This window comes from Pristis pectinata, chromosome 34 (genome assembly GCF_009764475.1).
Source record: "Pristis pectinata isolate sPriPec2 chromosome 34, sPriPec2.1.pri, whole genome shotgun sequence".
NCBI classification, from domain to species: domain Eukaryota; kingdom Metazoa; phylum Chordata; class Chondrichthyes; order Rhinopristiformes; family Pristidae; genus Pristis; species Pristis pectinata.
Window position 1 is genome coordinate 5,757,912 of NC_067438.1, and position 15,088 is coordinate 5,772,999.

Consider the following 15,088-nt stretch of genomic DNA (forward strand, 5'->3'; position numbering starts at 1 on the left):
GAACTAGATAACAAAGTGATAATGAATCGATAAACATACGAGGCAAAGCAGTAGATTGGCAATTGCTTGTGTGCAAAGTATTGAATTCCAGTCTATAACAATCAGTAGCTTCACCCTTTCCCCTTAATCGCCCAAACAAAATCTAAGCAATCATAAGTTGTGAGTTAGCTGTCTGCAGAGCCCAAAACAGAGCTAATGATGCAATAGTAATTAAACCAGGAGACAAGACATGCGTGTATTGAAGAAAAGTCATGCAGAGTGAAGAAAACTAATCATATGAGGGTCCGGGTCCAAGCACAGCCTGCCTGTTACTTCGCCTCCACCAAGCAAAATGGGGATGACTGGCTTGCATCTCAATGTTCCTGTTATCTGCTTCTTTAGATCTGAGGTTTGCTTCTGCAGAATGCTATGTTGTCTTACCACGTTAAACGCACTTTGTAATTGCAAGTTCACGCTTTAAACGTCGAGGGTGCCTGCCATCCTGCCCATTCCCTTTCCTCTCTTCAACCTTCTGGGAGGACATACAGGAGCTTGAAAGCCCAGACGTCCAGAGTCAAGGACAGCTTCTTCCCCAATGCTATCAGACTCCTGAACCAACCACCTCTTTCACATCCTTTTCCCACGTTCTTGGACTCCTCATTCTACCTCTTCTGTTACTTTTTGCTAAAATCGCACGGCAATGTTTGCACCATTCTGCTGTTCTGTACTGATCGTTGTACTTATTTTTACCATGTGTACTGTTTACTCTGTGAGGCTTCATGCAAGGAAGGCATTTCATTGCACTCCGGGTGTATGTGACAATAAACTAACCTGAATCTGAAAGCATCTGCAGCCATGGCCTGGAACCACATGGTTGCCAGCAAGCAAATGGTGATCTCTAACCCCAGTGTCTTTCTTTGCTCTCAGGTGGGATGCCACACATTCAGATCCCAGGGATGTCGCCGGAATTCATGCAGACCATCATGCACCAGATTACTCAGCAAGCCATGGCGGCAGCCGGGGCGAGCTCGGGTATGGTAGAACGTCCTATTGCCTTTGTAAACGGGCAGAAACCAAGAAGTCTTTCTAAGCTCCTGTAAATCTCGATCCATTTCTGGGCACCTCACTGAGGAAGTTGCTTGGGCTACGAGGGAGTTACATGCAGTGATTGGAGATGCTGTCAATATACTCGAAGGAGGTCATTGAATTTAATGAGGGGTTTTGGTGTAGACTTTTACCTCTGGCTGATAGAACAGTAGAGCACAGAAACAGGCCCACAAGCAACAAACAATGTCCTGGAGGAACTCAGCGGGTCATGCAGCATCTGTGGGAGGAAAGGAATTGCTGACATTTCGAGTTGAAACTCTCGTGTCTCCTTTGGCCTACGATGTCTGTGCTGAACACGATGCTGAATTAAACTAAATCTCTTCTGCCTGCACATGGTCCATATCCCTCCGTACCCTACATATTCATGTGTCTAGCTGACAGCCTCTTAACCACCACTGTCGTATCTGCTTCTATCACTACCCCTGGTAGCCCACTCCAGGCATTTACCACTCTTTGTGGAGAGAAAAAACCTCCCCCACACATTTTCTTTAAATGTTCCCCCTCTCACTTTAAATGCATGTTCTCTGGTGTTTAACATGGGAAAAAGCTTCTGACTGTCTAATCATAGGTCACAATTAATTGAATTAGAGGAGAAATGGTTTCACATTGTCGGATCCCTAATATGCCACCTCAGGAATCAGATTCTACAGTAACTTTCAAAGGTAGTTCGGGTCAATGGAGAAAGGAACTGGGACGTGGTCCTCAGCTGGAGTTGGAGAGGGACAGTGGACTGAATGGGCTCCTCTTGCATTACCAGATTTTGTAACTTGCACAACGTAGGCATTAAAATTGCACGGTGAAATCTTAATCTAAATAGCTCCAGGGTTTGTAGAGAGAGGAGGCGTGGGAGCATAATCCATAAATTTGCATTGCAGAGTGGAACAGGAAATAATTATGGGGCATGCTCAAAATTTTCATGAAACAGTAATTGTTTTTTGTCCGAGGGCCGTTTTGAGGGCTTGAATGAGGAGATTAACACAAATAAGTGACAAAACACGTTCCTTGCGTTTGGCATTATGCGTCCCACCCAGTCAAGGATCGTGGGAATGCCACAGCTAATTGCTTTGCAGTTCATTTTATGGCCCAGTGTGGGAGCCATCTTAGCACAGTATGAGCCCACCAGCAGCAAGCAGAATGTACAAGCTGTTAATCCATTCTTGGTGGATGGGTGAAAGGATGTCAACAAGGACACACAAAATCCCCACCAGGGGGCTCCTTAATTATTAGCCAGAATCTTGGTTTAACTTCTAGTACAAAGACTGTCACCCTGAAAGGTTTAGAACTCCCTCCCCTCACTGTTTTGTTGGCTGTCTACCCAGACAATATTCTAAAGTGGGGCGCAGACTCTCAACTCCTGGTCTCCTGTGCAAATGATAAAGGTGATGATGTTGTGATAATGCTGTCCCAAAAGGAAATGATTAAACAAAAAAGATTAAAAGAACTAGGTTCTGTTGATGCCCAATCTACCTGGGTAACAGGATGGATCCATCACCAGTGTAGGAACAGTGCAGTGAGATCATTTTCATTCTCTGTTTGCAGACCCCCCCCCCCCCCCCATGTCAAGGGAGCGCCCACATGGGTTAAGATGAACAAGCACTCCCAAGCATAGTGTAGCGTGTGAAGCAACTCATAACTTGCATAATAACACAGCTCAAAAACAGAGTGCTACAAGACGAGTAGAGCCCAGGTTCAATCCTGTCCTCGGGTGCTGTGTGTGTGTGTGGAGTTTGCACGTTCTCCCTGTGACCATCTGGTTTCCTTCGTGTTCTCCAGTTTTCTTCCACGTCCCAAAGACGTGCAGGTTGGCAGGCTAATTGGCCGCTGCAGATTGTCCCTGGTCAGTATGTGAATGGAAGAATGTGGGGCTCAATTGGCATGAATGTGGGGAGATTAAAAATACAGGATAACATGCAGGGTTTCGACCCGAAATGTCGATAATTCCTTTCCTTCCACAGATGCTGCTCGACCTACTGAGTTCCACCGGCAGATCGTTTCTTAGTTAGGATTAACATAGGATTAGTGTAAATGGGTGCTTGATAGTCAGCACAGACTTGGTGGGCCAAAGGGACTGCTTTTGTGCTGTATATCTCTGGTCCCTAAAATAGTTTGTACTACTTTCTAATGCCATAAAAGCCAGGTTTGTTATTAGCTAGCTGTTGTGCTGTGAGATCTGGTTTTCTTGTTGGTTGAGGTGTGGTAGGTGTGGCTTCTGACCAGCAGTTAGGAGGGACATTTGTCAAAACCTTGTTACACCCGAGTCCCTGCACTTCATTTCTCATTCATTCTTTGTCCGCCCCCAACAGGGCAGCAGGTGACGGGGTTTCAACCTTCTCCAGCCCGTGTGGTGATAACCAGACCTCCGCCTCCTCCCCCACGACAGACTCAGCCAGCACCTGGGCCACAGCCGGGAGTGCAGGTAACGGGCAAAGGATATCTGCAATGCGGCAGATGCTGCAGTTATTAACCTGCTTCCAGTGCATAGATATCTGTGCAAGTTTATTGTCATAGGCCTACATACACAGGGTATAAATGCCCTGAAAATTAGTTTTTCGCAGCAGTAGCATAGGACGAGGACAAACTTAAGTTAACGTAAATTTAACTTAACATATTTTATACACAATTTATGTGCGCAAGATAAACAACGACACTAGTGCAAGGTTGAGAGAGAAGAAAATAGTCCAAGGTAGTGGATCAAGGTGTTTCAGGTGGCTTCAAGAACCTGACAGCAGTGGGGAAGAAGCTGTTGTTGAACCTTGAGGTGTGGGGTCTTCCGGCTCCTGTACCTCCTGCCTGATAGCAGCATTGAGAAGAGGGCATGGCCTGGATGGTGGGGGTTCCTGGTGATGAATGTCACCTTCCTGAGACATCCCCTCTTGTAGACGTCCTCTACCTATGATGGAACTGGCCAAGTCCACCTGCATTGCAAGCTGACGTTCCCTTCCACGTCTCCTGCGTCTGGCTTGTTGTGGGAATATAGAGCAACTAGACCAAAACCAGCTGGATAATCTCACGAGCTCTTGCACTCTCCCTCTCGCCTGTGGAGGATTTGGAAACGCTTGACAGGAGATGCTCAAGGACTCTCAAGGGGCAACAGTCCCACACCATGGAGCCCATCTTGCTCCCTGTAGTCCCACACTGCTTGAGTTATTGGTGTGACGCTTGGACGTACCCGGGATGTAGTTTTGTGTTTTGAATTACTTCCAGACTGGTCCCATTTCTTCCTCTGCCGCAGGTTCCACCTGGCCCCGCTCCTGCTGTTGCTCCCCCTCCTGGCCCGGCCACCCTGGCACAGATGATTACCGGGCTGGTGGGGCAGCTTCTGATGCAGCCTGTTGTCTTTGGTGAGTATTCAGACTTCACAGCGTGCCTTTTGCGTTGCACTCTATTGCTTGCTGTCGATTGGTAGTCAGGCCTGATTGAATTGCCAGAGGCAAATGTTTGCATACTTGAATATCTCACCACCACCCACCCCCCCCACCCCCCCCCTTATCCAGCCCCTCCTGTCCCAGCATTTGATCTCCCCAGTTCAGCCTGTATGGCTGGTGAAGGGGAGGGTCAGGAAGGAGACTGCAGATGTTGGGATCTGGAGCAACAAACCAGATGCTGGAGGACCTCAGAGGGAAGTGGACTCGGCATTTTGGGTCAAGACCTGGACTGAGAGTAGAGGGGAGATAGCCAGTGTAAAGGGGTGGAGCAAGATCTAGCAAGTGATAGGTGGATCCATTTGAGGAGGGGTGATAGGCAGATGGAGGAGGGGAGAGTGGAGATAGTGACAGAGGCCGGGAGGTGATGGAGGCAACAAAGGGCCGCAGATGGTGGAATCTAATAGGAGAGGAAGGTGGAGCTTGGAATCAAGTGAGGGAGGTGGGGAGGGCTGAGGGGGAATGAGGGGTGGGGGGACCCAGAGGGAGGGGGTGTGTGGAGGAGGGGAAAGAGGGTGATGGGGGCTTGGGTGGGTGTAGGAGGAACTGGGTAGATCAGAAGGCGAGGGAAAGGAGCCAGCTGGTAGACAATAGTTGTCGATGTTTCAGAATGATCAATGTGTGGGAGCAGTACCACTGTACTTACTAAACTTAGACTGATTGAGGGGAAGAGAAAAGATGTCACGAGGAGAACTGTTTTTAAGCAAATTGTGGTTAGATTCTGGAATTCACCCTGTGGATGTGGTGGAGTCAGTTTCCGTTGTGGCTTTCAAAAGGGAATTAACGAGGAAAAATGCGTGAAGGTGCAGACCAAGGGCGAGGGGGCGGAAATAGTGAGTTGCTGTGTGAGAGCGCTGGCGTGGACATCTTCAGTTTTCACTATCTCAATGTATGGAATGATCTGTTCAGATGGCATGCAAGCAAAAGCTTCGCAGCATATCTTGGTACTTGTGACAATAATAAATCAATTGCCAATTCCAATCTTTTGGCTTTTTCCACATGAGAGAGTTGCAGCAAGGAAGACAGTTCTTGCGGAAGCCTTGGCCATAATCTTCCATGCCTCCGGAGATAAGGAGGTTATGCCCAAAGATGATACACCCTTGTTTAAAGGGCACAGGGGATTAGCCCAGTAACAACAAACCAATCAGTTCTGGGGAGTCTAAGCATTTTAGTTTGGCTGTTGGTTTTACCTAATTGGAATTGGTTTATTATCGTTACTCATACAGAGGTACAGTCAAAAGCTTGTCTTGAATAACTGTTCGTACAGATCAATTCATTACAATGCTGCATTGAGGTAGTACAAGGTAAGAACAATACAGAATGCAGAATAAAGTGTCACAGTTATAAAGTGCAGTGTAGGTAGACAATAAGGGGCAAGGTCATAACAAGATAGATTGTGAAGCCAAGTCCCATCTTGTCTTACTAGGGGACCATACTATAGTCTTAGAACAGCGGGAAAGAAGCTGTCCTTGGGCCTGGTGGTACATGCTTTCAGGCTTTTGTATCTTCTACCCGATGGGAGGGGGAGAAGAGAGGATGTCTAGGGTGGGTGGGGTCTTTGATTATGCTGGCTGCTTTACTGAGGCAGCGGGAAGTATAGAGTCCTTGGAGGGGAGGCTGGTTTCCTTGATGTACTGGGCTTTGTCCACAACTCTCTGCAGTTTCTTGCGGTCACAGGCAGAGCAGTTGCCATACCAAGCCGTGATGCATCTAGACAGGATTTAGTTAGATGCTTTGGTACAAAACAACTAATGCCCTGCCTTCCTCTTGCCCCTCATTGCGTGAGATTTTTAGCCCATGGCCCTCGCGCTCTCTCATCTTCTCGCTCTCTGCAGGCCAGCCCACGACCACAGGAGGCAGCTCCACGGCCACCACTGACACCAGCTCGGCGTCCGCCTCCACTACGGCCGGGAGAGCATCCACCTCCACCACCAACTCCACCGGGACCACCACCACCAGCTCGGCCACGGCGGACACCGGCACCCACCCCACCGCCCAGCCCGACGTCCAGCTCTCGCAGCTCTTGGGCACCCTGCTGGGGGCGGCCGGTACCAGTGTGGGCAGTGTGGCCAGCATGGGCTCGCCCACCATCACCGTGACCCTGCCGGGAATGCCGGCCTTCGTGCAGGGAATGACTGAGTTCATGCAGGTGAGTGGGTGGCCCCTGGGCAAAGGAGGCGGGGCGGGAGTCTGCAGATCTACGGAGCAAGAGTGGGGCAGCAGGATGGCTGATTCATAGGGCCAGCACAGATTTGGTGTCCCGAATGGCCTCTGGTCTGAATGCATTGCTTGGGGAATGGTGGGATGTCTATTGGAGTTATGCGTGACACCAGACCCACTTCTACGCCATCGATTCTTGACTGGCCACTGAGCTGCCCAGTTGAAAGACAATTGGGAATGAGGAATCAACGCCAGCCTTGGCAGTGACACCCACATCCCATGAATCTGTGTAAAGGGCAGTGGGATGTGTGTCCCCTTTCTCTAACGTTAGAAGTGCAAATTTGTTGGGTTTTCCTAATGCAGCTCATGGGTAACCTGAAAATCAAAAGGCATGTCTGCGTTGAGGATATTAGGAATCCTGAGGGTGCTGCTGTTCTCAACAGTGGTCTGTGGGTATGTGAAATTGGATACTAAGGGGGACACGAATCACTCTGCTGTTCTAAGCTCAGCTTCATTAGTTTCAGTTAAAAACTTGACGCAATAGATGAGAGCAGGAGTCTTGAACCTGCTCAGCTATTCCATAAGATAATGACTGTCCTAATCTGGGTACCATCTCTCATTTCCAGCCAATTCTCCATAATCCGTGTTGTCCAGAAATGACCCGATCTGTCTGTTCAATGATTTAGTCTCCATAGCTCGCTGAGAGACAAAATTCCTACTCATCTGTCTTAAGTGGGTGCCCAGTTGATCTAGATTCCCAGGGAAACATCCTCCGAACATTTATCCCATAAAATCCTGCAGGACCAAGAGTCCTGTGTTCTTGTAGGATTCTATGGGATAAATGCCTCATACCTGCCCTTCCATTCAATGTGATCATGGCTGATCTGCCCCAGGCCTCCTCATCTCTTCTATGCTAGTTCCCCATGACCCTCAATGCCCCAATCTGACAGAAATCTAACTACCTCCTCTCTAACAGTGACCTAGTCTCTGGGGCAGGTAATTCCAGAGATTCACCACCATCTCTTGAGAAGAATTTCAATAACGTCACTCTCTAATCCAATTGAGTACAGGCAGTTCTGCCATGATACGTTTCCGTGGTGCGAATTGGTTATAATTTGATTGACGGATTAGGGGACACTATTTGCATTACGCAGGCCGCAGATGGAGGAGCAGAGTTAGGCCATTCAGCCCATCGAGTCTGCTCCACCATTCAATCATGACTGATTTTCTTTCTCTCTCAACCCCATTCTCCTGCCTTCAGGGAAAACCTCTAAATCCGTGCCTTGAAGGCAACTACAACCTGTTCTGCTGCAACACGACTTTCTCTAACGCGAGGTTTCCTAGGAACATATCAAGTTATAGTAGAACCATCTGCACAGACCTGCCCTGCTCGGTCGTTCCTCCTCTTCTCAAGAACGCCGGCAGACACTGAATGGCCTTCTACTGCTTCTGTTTCTGGTGTTCACTGTTACGTACCAGCAACAATAGAAGCACAACGAGCAATGTTTAAATATGAGAATCTATTTATTGATAACTACTTGTAATAATAAGAGAAATAAAAACGGTAGATATCAGACATTGACCAAAATAACCCAAAGTGTGTGTGTGGCAAGTTCCCACACCCCAAGTCTAGGAACAGTTCTCAAAGTTCAGTTCAGCAAGTCATGAAGCAAAACGATGAGCAAAGGCTTCTGAAACCACATTAGAATGTAGAGAGAATACAGAGAGCAGGAGTTTACGAATTCCACAAGTTCCACGATGGAACCAATATGACGCCCCAATCGCTGAAGATCTCCGTTGCTTTGGTCAGAAGTATCTGCCACTCTGAGGGCACGCGGTACGTGGCTGCCCACAGATATAGCTGATTCCTGGTACAGGTTAACGACAGAGTGGACTCCACAGATTGCTCCAAAAATCCATGTGTAGATTGCAAAGTGACAGTCATAACAATTGTGCATCACCCATAGATACAGAGACTGGCAGTCAGTGCTACCAACTGTTACGTCTCTCGCGTCCGCTCTCTCGCGCGCTCTGTCTGCAGTTGCCAGCACTTCAGTGAATCAGCCTTCAGACACCTGCAGCATTCCAGTTATAGAAGCTTTTCACTCTCACTCGCAGCAGTCAGACAAAACCACAAATATTACCTTTCAGGTGCCTTAATGGGACACTCACCAAGTAGTAACCTGGGGTTCGGAACATCACATTCCAGCTGATAAGGCTGTTGGCGGTGTTGTGTAACGGTGGTCTGCCCTTATCCATCCTCAACCCCGCGTCCACTTGTTTCTGGGCTGAGTTTGGCTGCATTAATGTGGGTTCAGTCACTTGCTTCGACGCTGACGGCTCACTTTTCTTTGTTGTCTTCTCCCCCTAGGCAGCCCAAGGAGCAGCGACGGTCCCTCAGCCCCCTGCCCAGGGCACTCCCCAGCAGGCACCTCCGACTCCGGCTCCGGCCCCGCCCCCGCCTCAGGTCCCGCCACAGCCGAGCCAGGAGAGGGAGAGCAGGCAGCAGGCGGGGGCGGACACCCTGACGCCGGAGTTCTTCACCAGCGTGGTGCAGGGCGTGCTGTCCTCCATGATGGGCTCGTTGAACGCCCAGCAGGGGAGCACGGAGAGCATCGCCGACTTCATCCAGAGACTCAGCGGCACCAGCAACATCTTTGAGCCGGGTGCGGATGGAGCCATAGGTGCGACTGCTATGCGCCGTGTCCGGGTGCGCCGTTGGGCGCGGGGGAGGGCTGGGGTGGGGATTGGCTCTGGGTGGTGGTCGTGAACAGTCTGCCATGTTGAACCCTCTGCTTCTAACCAAACTATGCAGTAGAGAGGGAGTCAGGCCTTTAGTGGGGTGGGAGTCACTGTCGTACCTCAGATCTCACAATCCCTTATGGCTTAAGGGAAGGCCGGTCGGCCCATCAAGACATTGGTGAGACCACATTTGGAGGATTGGGCACTGTTTTGGTCGCCCTGTCATAGGCAAGACATCATTGAACTGGGAAGTGCAGAGAAGATTTACGAGGATGCTGCCGGGACTCGAGGGCCTGAGTTGTAGGGAGAGGTTGGGCGGGCTGCGACGACAATCTCGGAATGTAGGAGATTGAGGAGTGACCGTATAGAGGTGCATAGGTACTGTGAATGCACAGTCTTTTTCCCCAGGATTGGGGAATCAAGAACTAGAGGGCACGGTTTACAGTGAGAGGGGAAAGATTTAAAAGGGACCCGAGGGGCAACTTCTTCACGCAGAGGGTGGTCAGTATATGGAACGAGCTGCCAGAAAAAGTGGTTGAGGCAGGTACAATAACAGCATTTAAAAGGTATTTGGATAAGTACGTGGATAGGAGGGATATAGGCCAAACGCGGGCAAATGGGACTAGCTTGGTGGGCACGATGGTTGGCATGAATGAGTTGGGCCAAAGGGCCTGTTTCCATGCTGTATAACTCTGACTCTATGACTAAGTCTACTGGAGGGCTTGACGTTATAAGACTGGATAGGCTGGGACTGTTTTCTTTGGAGTGAAGGAGGCTGAGGGGTGACCTTATAGAGGTTTATAAAATTCGGTGGATTGTCAGAGTCTTTTTCCCAGGGTAAGGAAATCTGAAACAAAAGGGCAGAATCAGATTTATTTATCACGGACTTGTATGAAATAAGATTACAATAAGTTACAAAAATGAATAAATATTGCAAAAGAAAAAAGGAATACCGAGGTAGGTTTAAAGCGAGAGGAGGGAAATTTAAAGGAGATCTGAGGGTTAAGTTTTTTACACGGTGGTGGGTATATGGAGCGAGCTGCCAGAGGAAGTGGTAGAGGAGGGTATGATTATAATGCTTAAAAGGCGTTTGGACAGTTAGATGGATAGGCAAGGAGGAGAGAGGTATCAGCCTAATGTGGGCAAATAGAATTAGCATAGATAGGCATCATGGTTAGTAGGGACAAAGTGGGCCGAAATGACCTGCTTTTGTACATTTCTATGACTCAGTGAGGACCCTCAGAGGTCTGATCAGGATGGATGTGGAGAGGATGTTTTCTCTTGTGGGAGAATCTAGAACTAAGGGGTCACTTTAAAAATATGGGATCACACATTTAAGACGCAGACGAGGTGCAAACTTCTGAGGGTTTTGAGTCTTTGGAACTCTTTTCATCAAAGTGAAGGGGAAAAAGTCCTTGAATATTTTTAAGGTAGAGGTAGATGGTTGAAAAGGGTACAATGGGTAGACAGGAACGTGGACTTGAGGTTGCAGTTGGTTCAGGCACATCATAGAGTTATGGAGAGAGCGAGCATGGAAACAGGCCCTTCAGCCCACCACATCCATGCTGACCATCCACCACCATTTGCACTAATCCTACATCAATCCCATTTAAACAAAAATGTTCTCCACAACTGCCCACCAGGTTCTACCACTCACCTGCACACTAAGGGCAATTTACAGTGGCCATTAACCTTCCAGCCTGCACGTCTTTGGGATGTGGGAGGAAACCGCAGCACCCAGGGGGAAACCCATGTGTCATGTGGAGAACGTGCGAACTCCCTACAGACGGGACCCAAGGTCAGGATTGATCCCAGGTCTCCAGCACTGTGAGGCAGCGGCTGTACCAGCTGTGGTACTGTGCCACATGGCCTTATTCAATGATGGAGCAGGCTTAATGGGGACTAAGGAGCCCACTCTTGCTCCTAATTTGTTAACGTTCTCGCTCACTCGGGAGGGTGACAGCCCGTTGTCTTAGCATCCCTACCAAAAGGCACTGCAGTAGCCACTAAGTTCTTCAGCAATCGGCCAACACCTGGGAGCATTGGACTAGAATGGGGGCTCCAGTCTCTAGAAATGGACTTTACTCGTAGGCAAGAAGCTTGCCCGCTGAGTCTCAACCTGCAGCCCGATTCCCTGTCTGCAGTGCTAACACATGTCCAGGGCTCCTTGATGCTAACTGCTGATCGGCAATGTGAGTTTACCCACAGGGAGACATCACTAAATTGCTTTTAGCTGCAGTGGGTTGGTCCGTGAGACACAGACCTTCCTAACATCCACTAATGTGGCCAAAAAAACAAGTAGCTGGCCGTGAAGTCTGAAAGCTCCTGCTCTCTGGCTTTGAAACACCTGACCAGGTCACCTGTATGGAGTTAACGATACCCATGTAAAAAGGATGAGAAGTTTGTTGCTCAAGCTTTATAAGTTCAATTTTTTGTTCCAGACAGGATATCATGGGGGAGAGAAAAGATCCAAGCCCTTGTGATTCTATGCTTGCCCCTTCAATTGTATAGGGAGAGGTTGGCCAGGCTGCATCTTTATTCCTTGGGACGTAGGAGAATGAGGGACAACCTTATAGAAATATTTAAAATTATAAGAGGCATAGATAAGGTGGACAGTAACAGTCTTTTCCCCAGGGTAGTGGAGTCCAAAACTAGGGGGCATAGGTTTAGGGTGAGAGGGGAAAGATTTAAAAGGGACCTGAAGGGCAACTTTTTCCACATAGAGGGTGGTGAGTATATGGAACAAGCTGCCAGAAGTGGTACAACAGTATCATTTAAGAAGCACTTGGATAGGTACGTGGAGGGGCGGGGCTTGGAGGGGTATGGACCGAAGCAGGAAATTGGGACTAGCCGGATGGGCACTGTGGTCGGCATGGACGGTTGGGCCGAAGGGCCTGCATCCTGGCTGTATTGCTCTATGACTCTATATCTTATTGCTTCTTAGTCCTGTTTTGTGTCAGTAGCCGACCCTCCGCTGGTAACTTTCTCCCCCGTCCTGTCCTATTAAAAGTTTGGCCTCGTCTGCGTCCCCTGCGTTCTGAGTTTCTTGAGCTGCTCGTTCCCTTGGCAGGGTTTTTCGGAGACTTGCTCTCGCTCATCTGCCAGAACTTCTCCATGGTGGACATGATCATGTTGCTTCACGGCCAGTTCCAGCCGCTGCAACGGATCCAGCCCCAGCTCAGCCGATTCTTCCAGGAGCAATACCTCAACAACCAGGAACCGACGGAGCAGAACATCCGGGTAAGGAGGCATCAGGCTGGGGGCTACCCACTTGCCCCTTCCCCCTGCAATACTAGGATGCCACACAGTTGGTAAAATGAAGAATAGGTGAAGCTGTGGCAACCAGTAGTCCAGCTTCACAGTCATGAGGACGGCCTAAATCAGTCAGACTTTAACTGGGCTGTCAATACAATTTCACTGGGGGAGAATAGAAGGAGATGGACCCTGGACACAGGATTTAACTCCTTACTAAACCCTGGAACAGCACCAACACTTCCCCCACCCCCTCACCCTCCCCTTGCTGGGCTCTGGGTATCCAGGAGTCAGCTGCATCCTGGAACCTAATTTGGGGTTCAAATAGTTTAATGGATACTTGAGTGTCAGCTATGTGCTGGAGTCTTAACTGAGGGTTCAGGTAGCTTATATATTGAATAATAGGGACCGGGCAGTTGACTGCAGGCTGGGATCTAATTGCAGGATTCGGGTGCTTTATAAGTAGAATAATGAATACCCAGGAGTGTATTACAGGCTGGAGTTTAATTGTGGGATTTGGGTGCTTTATATATAGAATGATGGATACCCAGAAGTATGTTATGGGCTGGAATCTAATTGTGGGATTCAGATCGCTCTGAGTTCACGAAACCTCCTTTCTTTTGTTCAGGTATCAACAGACATGTTGATAAATGGTTTGGAGGAATACATCCAAGAAAGTTTTGTAAGTATGAAACAAGCTACAGCACATGGTAGGTTGAAGTTCCCAGTTGCTTTGAAGCCAGGTTGATATTCAGGAAGGACATTTACCTTGTGCAAATGTAGATCTGATCCCTGTGACTCTCCTTGCCCAGTTTTTAAGCCTTTCTCCCCTCTTAAGACCTACAATTTAAGTCCCAGAAACCAGTTTTAAAGTTTGTGGGTGTTGCTTCCAAGGCCAGCATTTCTGCTTCTCTCGTGAGCCATCTGCTCTGCCACCAGCACGAACGGGGCTTTCGACCTCAGTACCCTAGTGTCCATTTCCTAACCCAGCCATTCTCTGGAGCACCCTGTTGTTGCTGCTGTGTGTTGGCACCTGTGCCTAGTGGCTTGCTGATCCACTTCAGAAAACTGAAGCCAACCACTGGTTGGCACAGTGGCTCAGCAGGTAGAGCAGCTGCCTCACAGCGCCAGAGACCCAGGTTCAATGCTGACCTCGGGTGCTATTTGCGTGGAGTTTGCACGTTCTCCCTGTGACTGCATGGGTTTCCCCCGGGTGCTCCAGTTTCCCAAAGACATGCAGGTTGGTGGGTTAATTGGCCACTGTAAATTGCTCCTACTGTGTAGGTGAGGGGCAGAATCCGGAGGGGAGTTGATGAGAGTGTGGGGAGGATAAAATGGGTTTGCTGTACAATGGGTTGTTGATGGTTGGTGTGGGCTTGAAGGGCCTGTTTCCTTGCTGCATCTCTGTGACTGTAACTGTGAGGTTGCCTACAGGCCAGACCCTGGATGAGAACGGCGATATCCTTCCCTGAAGGTGACCCACTTGGGTTTTAATAGTCACCTCTAATGGTGCTATCGTTACGTTCCATATTTATATAACTACTGGAAGATCCCATGGTGGGATTCAAATGCATTTTCCTGGATAAAAGGTCCAGGATGCTCCTCTATCACTTGTGCTAACATCCCCTGTAAGTTAGGCTGAGTGCATTACATCCACAGGAGCTACGGGAGAGCATGTGCGAGGGAGACGAGGTTGTCACAACCCTTGCTGTGTTGCCAGTTATGGTGGTCTGGAGGTCACTTGGAGATCTCGGGTTGTTTGTAGGAAACATCCTGCTTGATTGTCCCACCTGAATTTCCCTACCTGTCCTTCCAGGCGTCTGTTGTGGTACGTGATGATGTGGACATAACGCGGACAAACTTGGACTTCCTGCGGGAGCAATTCAACAGGATAGCCACCCACATTCTCCAGTGCGCTGGTATGTTCCACCTTCTGCCATCATGGGTGATCGTTCCTTTTTGATCTGGCCCTTGAGCGTGGTTGGTGGGGGGGGGGGGCTGGTGGGTAGGGTGCAGAGTGGCACAGCCAGTAGAGCTGCTGCCTCACAGCTCCAGAGACACAGGTTCGATCCCGACCTCCGGTGCTGTCTGTGTGAAGAGTTCTCCCTGCGACCAAGTGTGTTTCTAGCGGGTGCTCCAGCTTCCTCCCACATCTGAAAGACATGGGGGTAGGTGAACTTAAGAAACAGGAGCAGGAGGAGGCCATCTGCCCCGTCGAGCCTGCTCCACCATTCAATAAGATCATGGCTGATCTGGCCATGGACTCATCCACCTACCTGCCTTTTCCCCATAAGCCTTAATTCCCCTACTGTGCAAAAATCTAATTGTGTCTTAAATATATTTAATGAGGTAGCCTCTACAGCTTCCCTGGGCAGAGAATTCCACAGATTCACTACTTTCTGGGAAAAGCAGTTCCTCCTCATCTC

The 15,088-nt window shown here is 49.1% G+C and overlaps 1 protein-coding gene across 1 annotated transcript in view; it reads left to right on the top strand.

The window, feature by feature from the left end:
- The window catches only part of LOC127586117 (large proline-rich protein bag6-like), an 87,952-nt gene that overhangs the window by 55,554 nt on the left and 17,310 nt on the right, over positions 1–15,088 (top strand). The window contains 8 exon segments of the mRNA XM_052043964.1: positions 907–1,011; positions 3,390–3,502; positions 4,319–4,427; positions 6,344–6,657; positions 9,040–9,352; positions 12,481–12,650; positions 13,291–13,344; positions 14,479–14,581. Of these exon segments, the coding sequence (XP_051899924.1) occupies positions 907–1,011; positions 3,390–3,502; positions 4,319–4,427; positions 6,344–6,657; positions 9,040–9,352; positions 12,481–12,650; positions 13,291–13,344; positions 14,479–14,581 (1,281 nt within the window).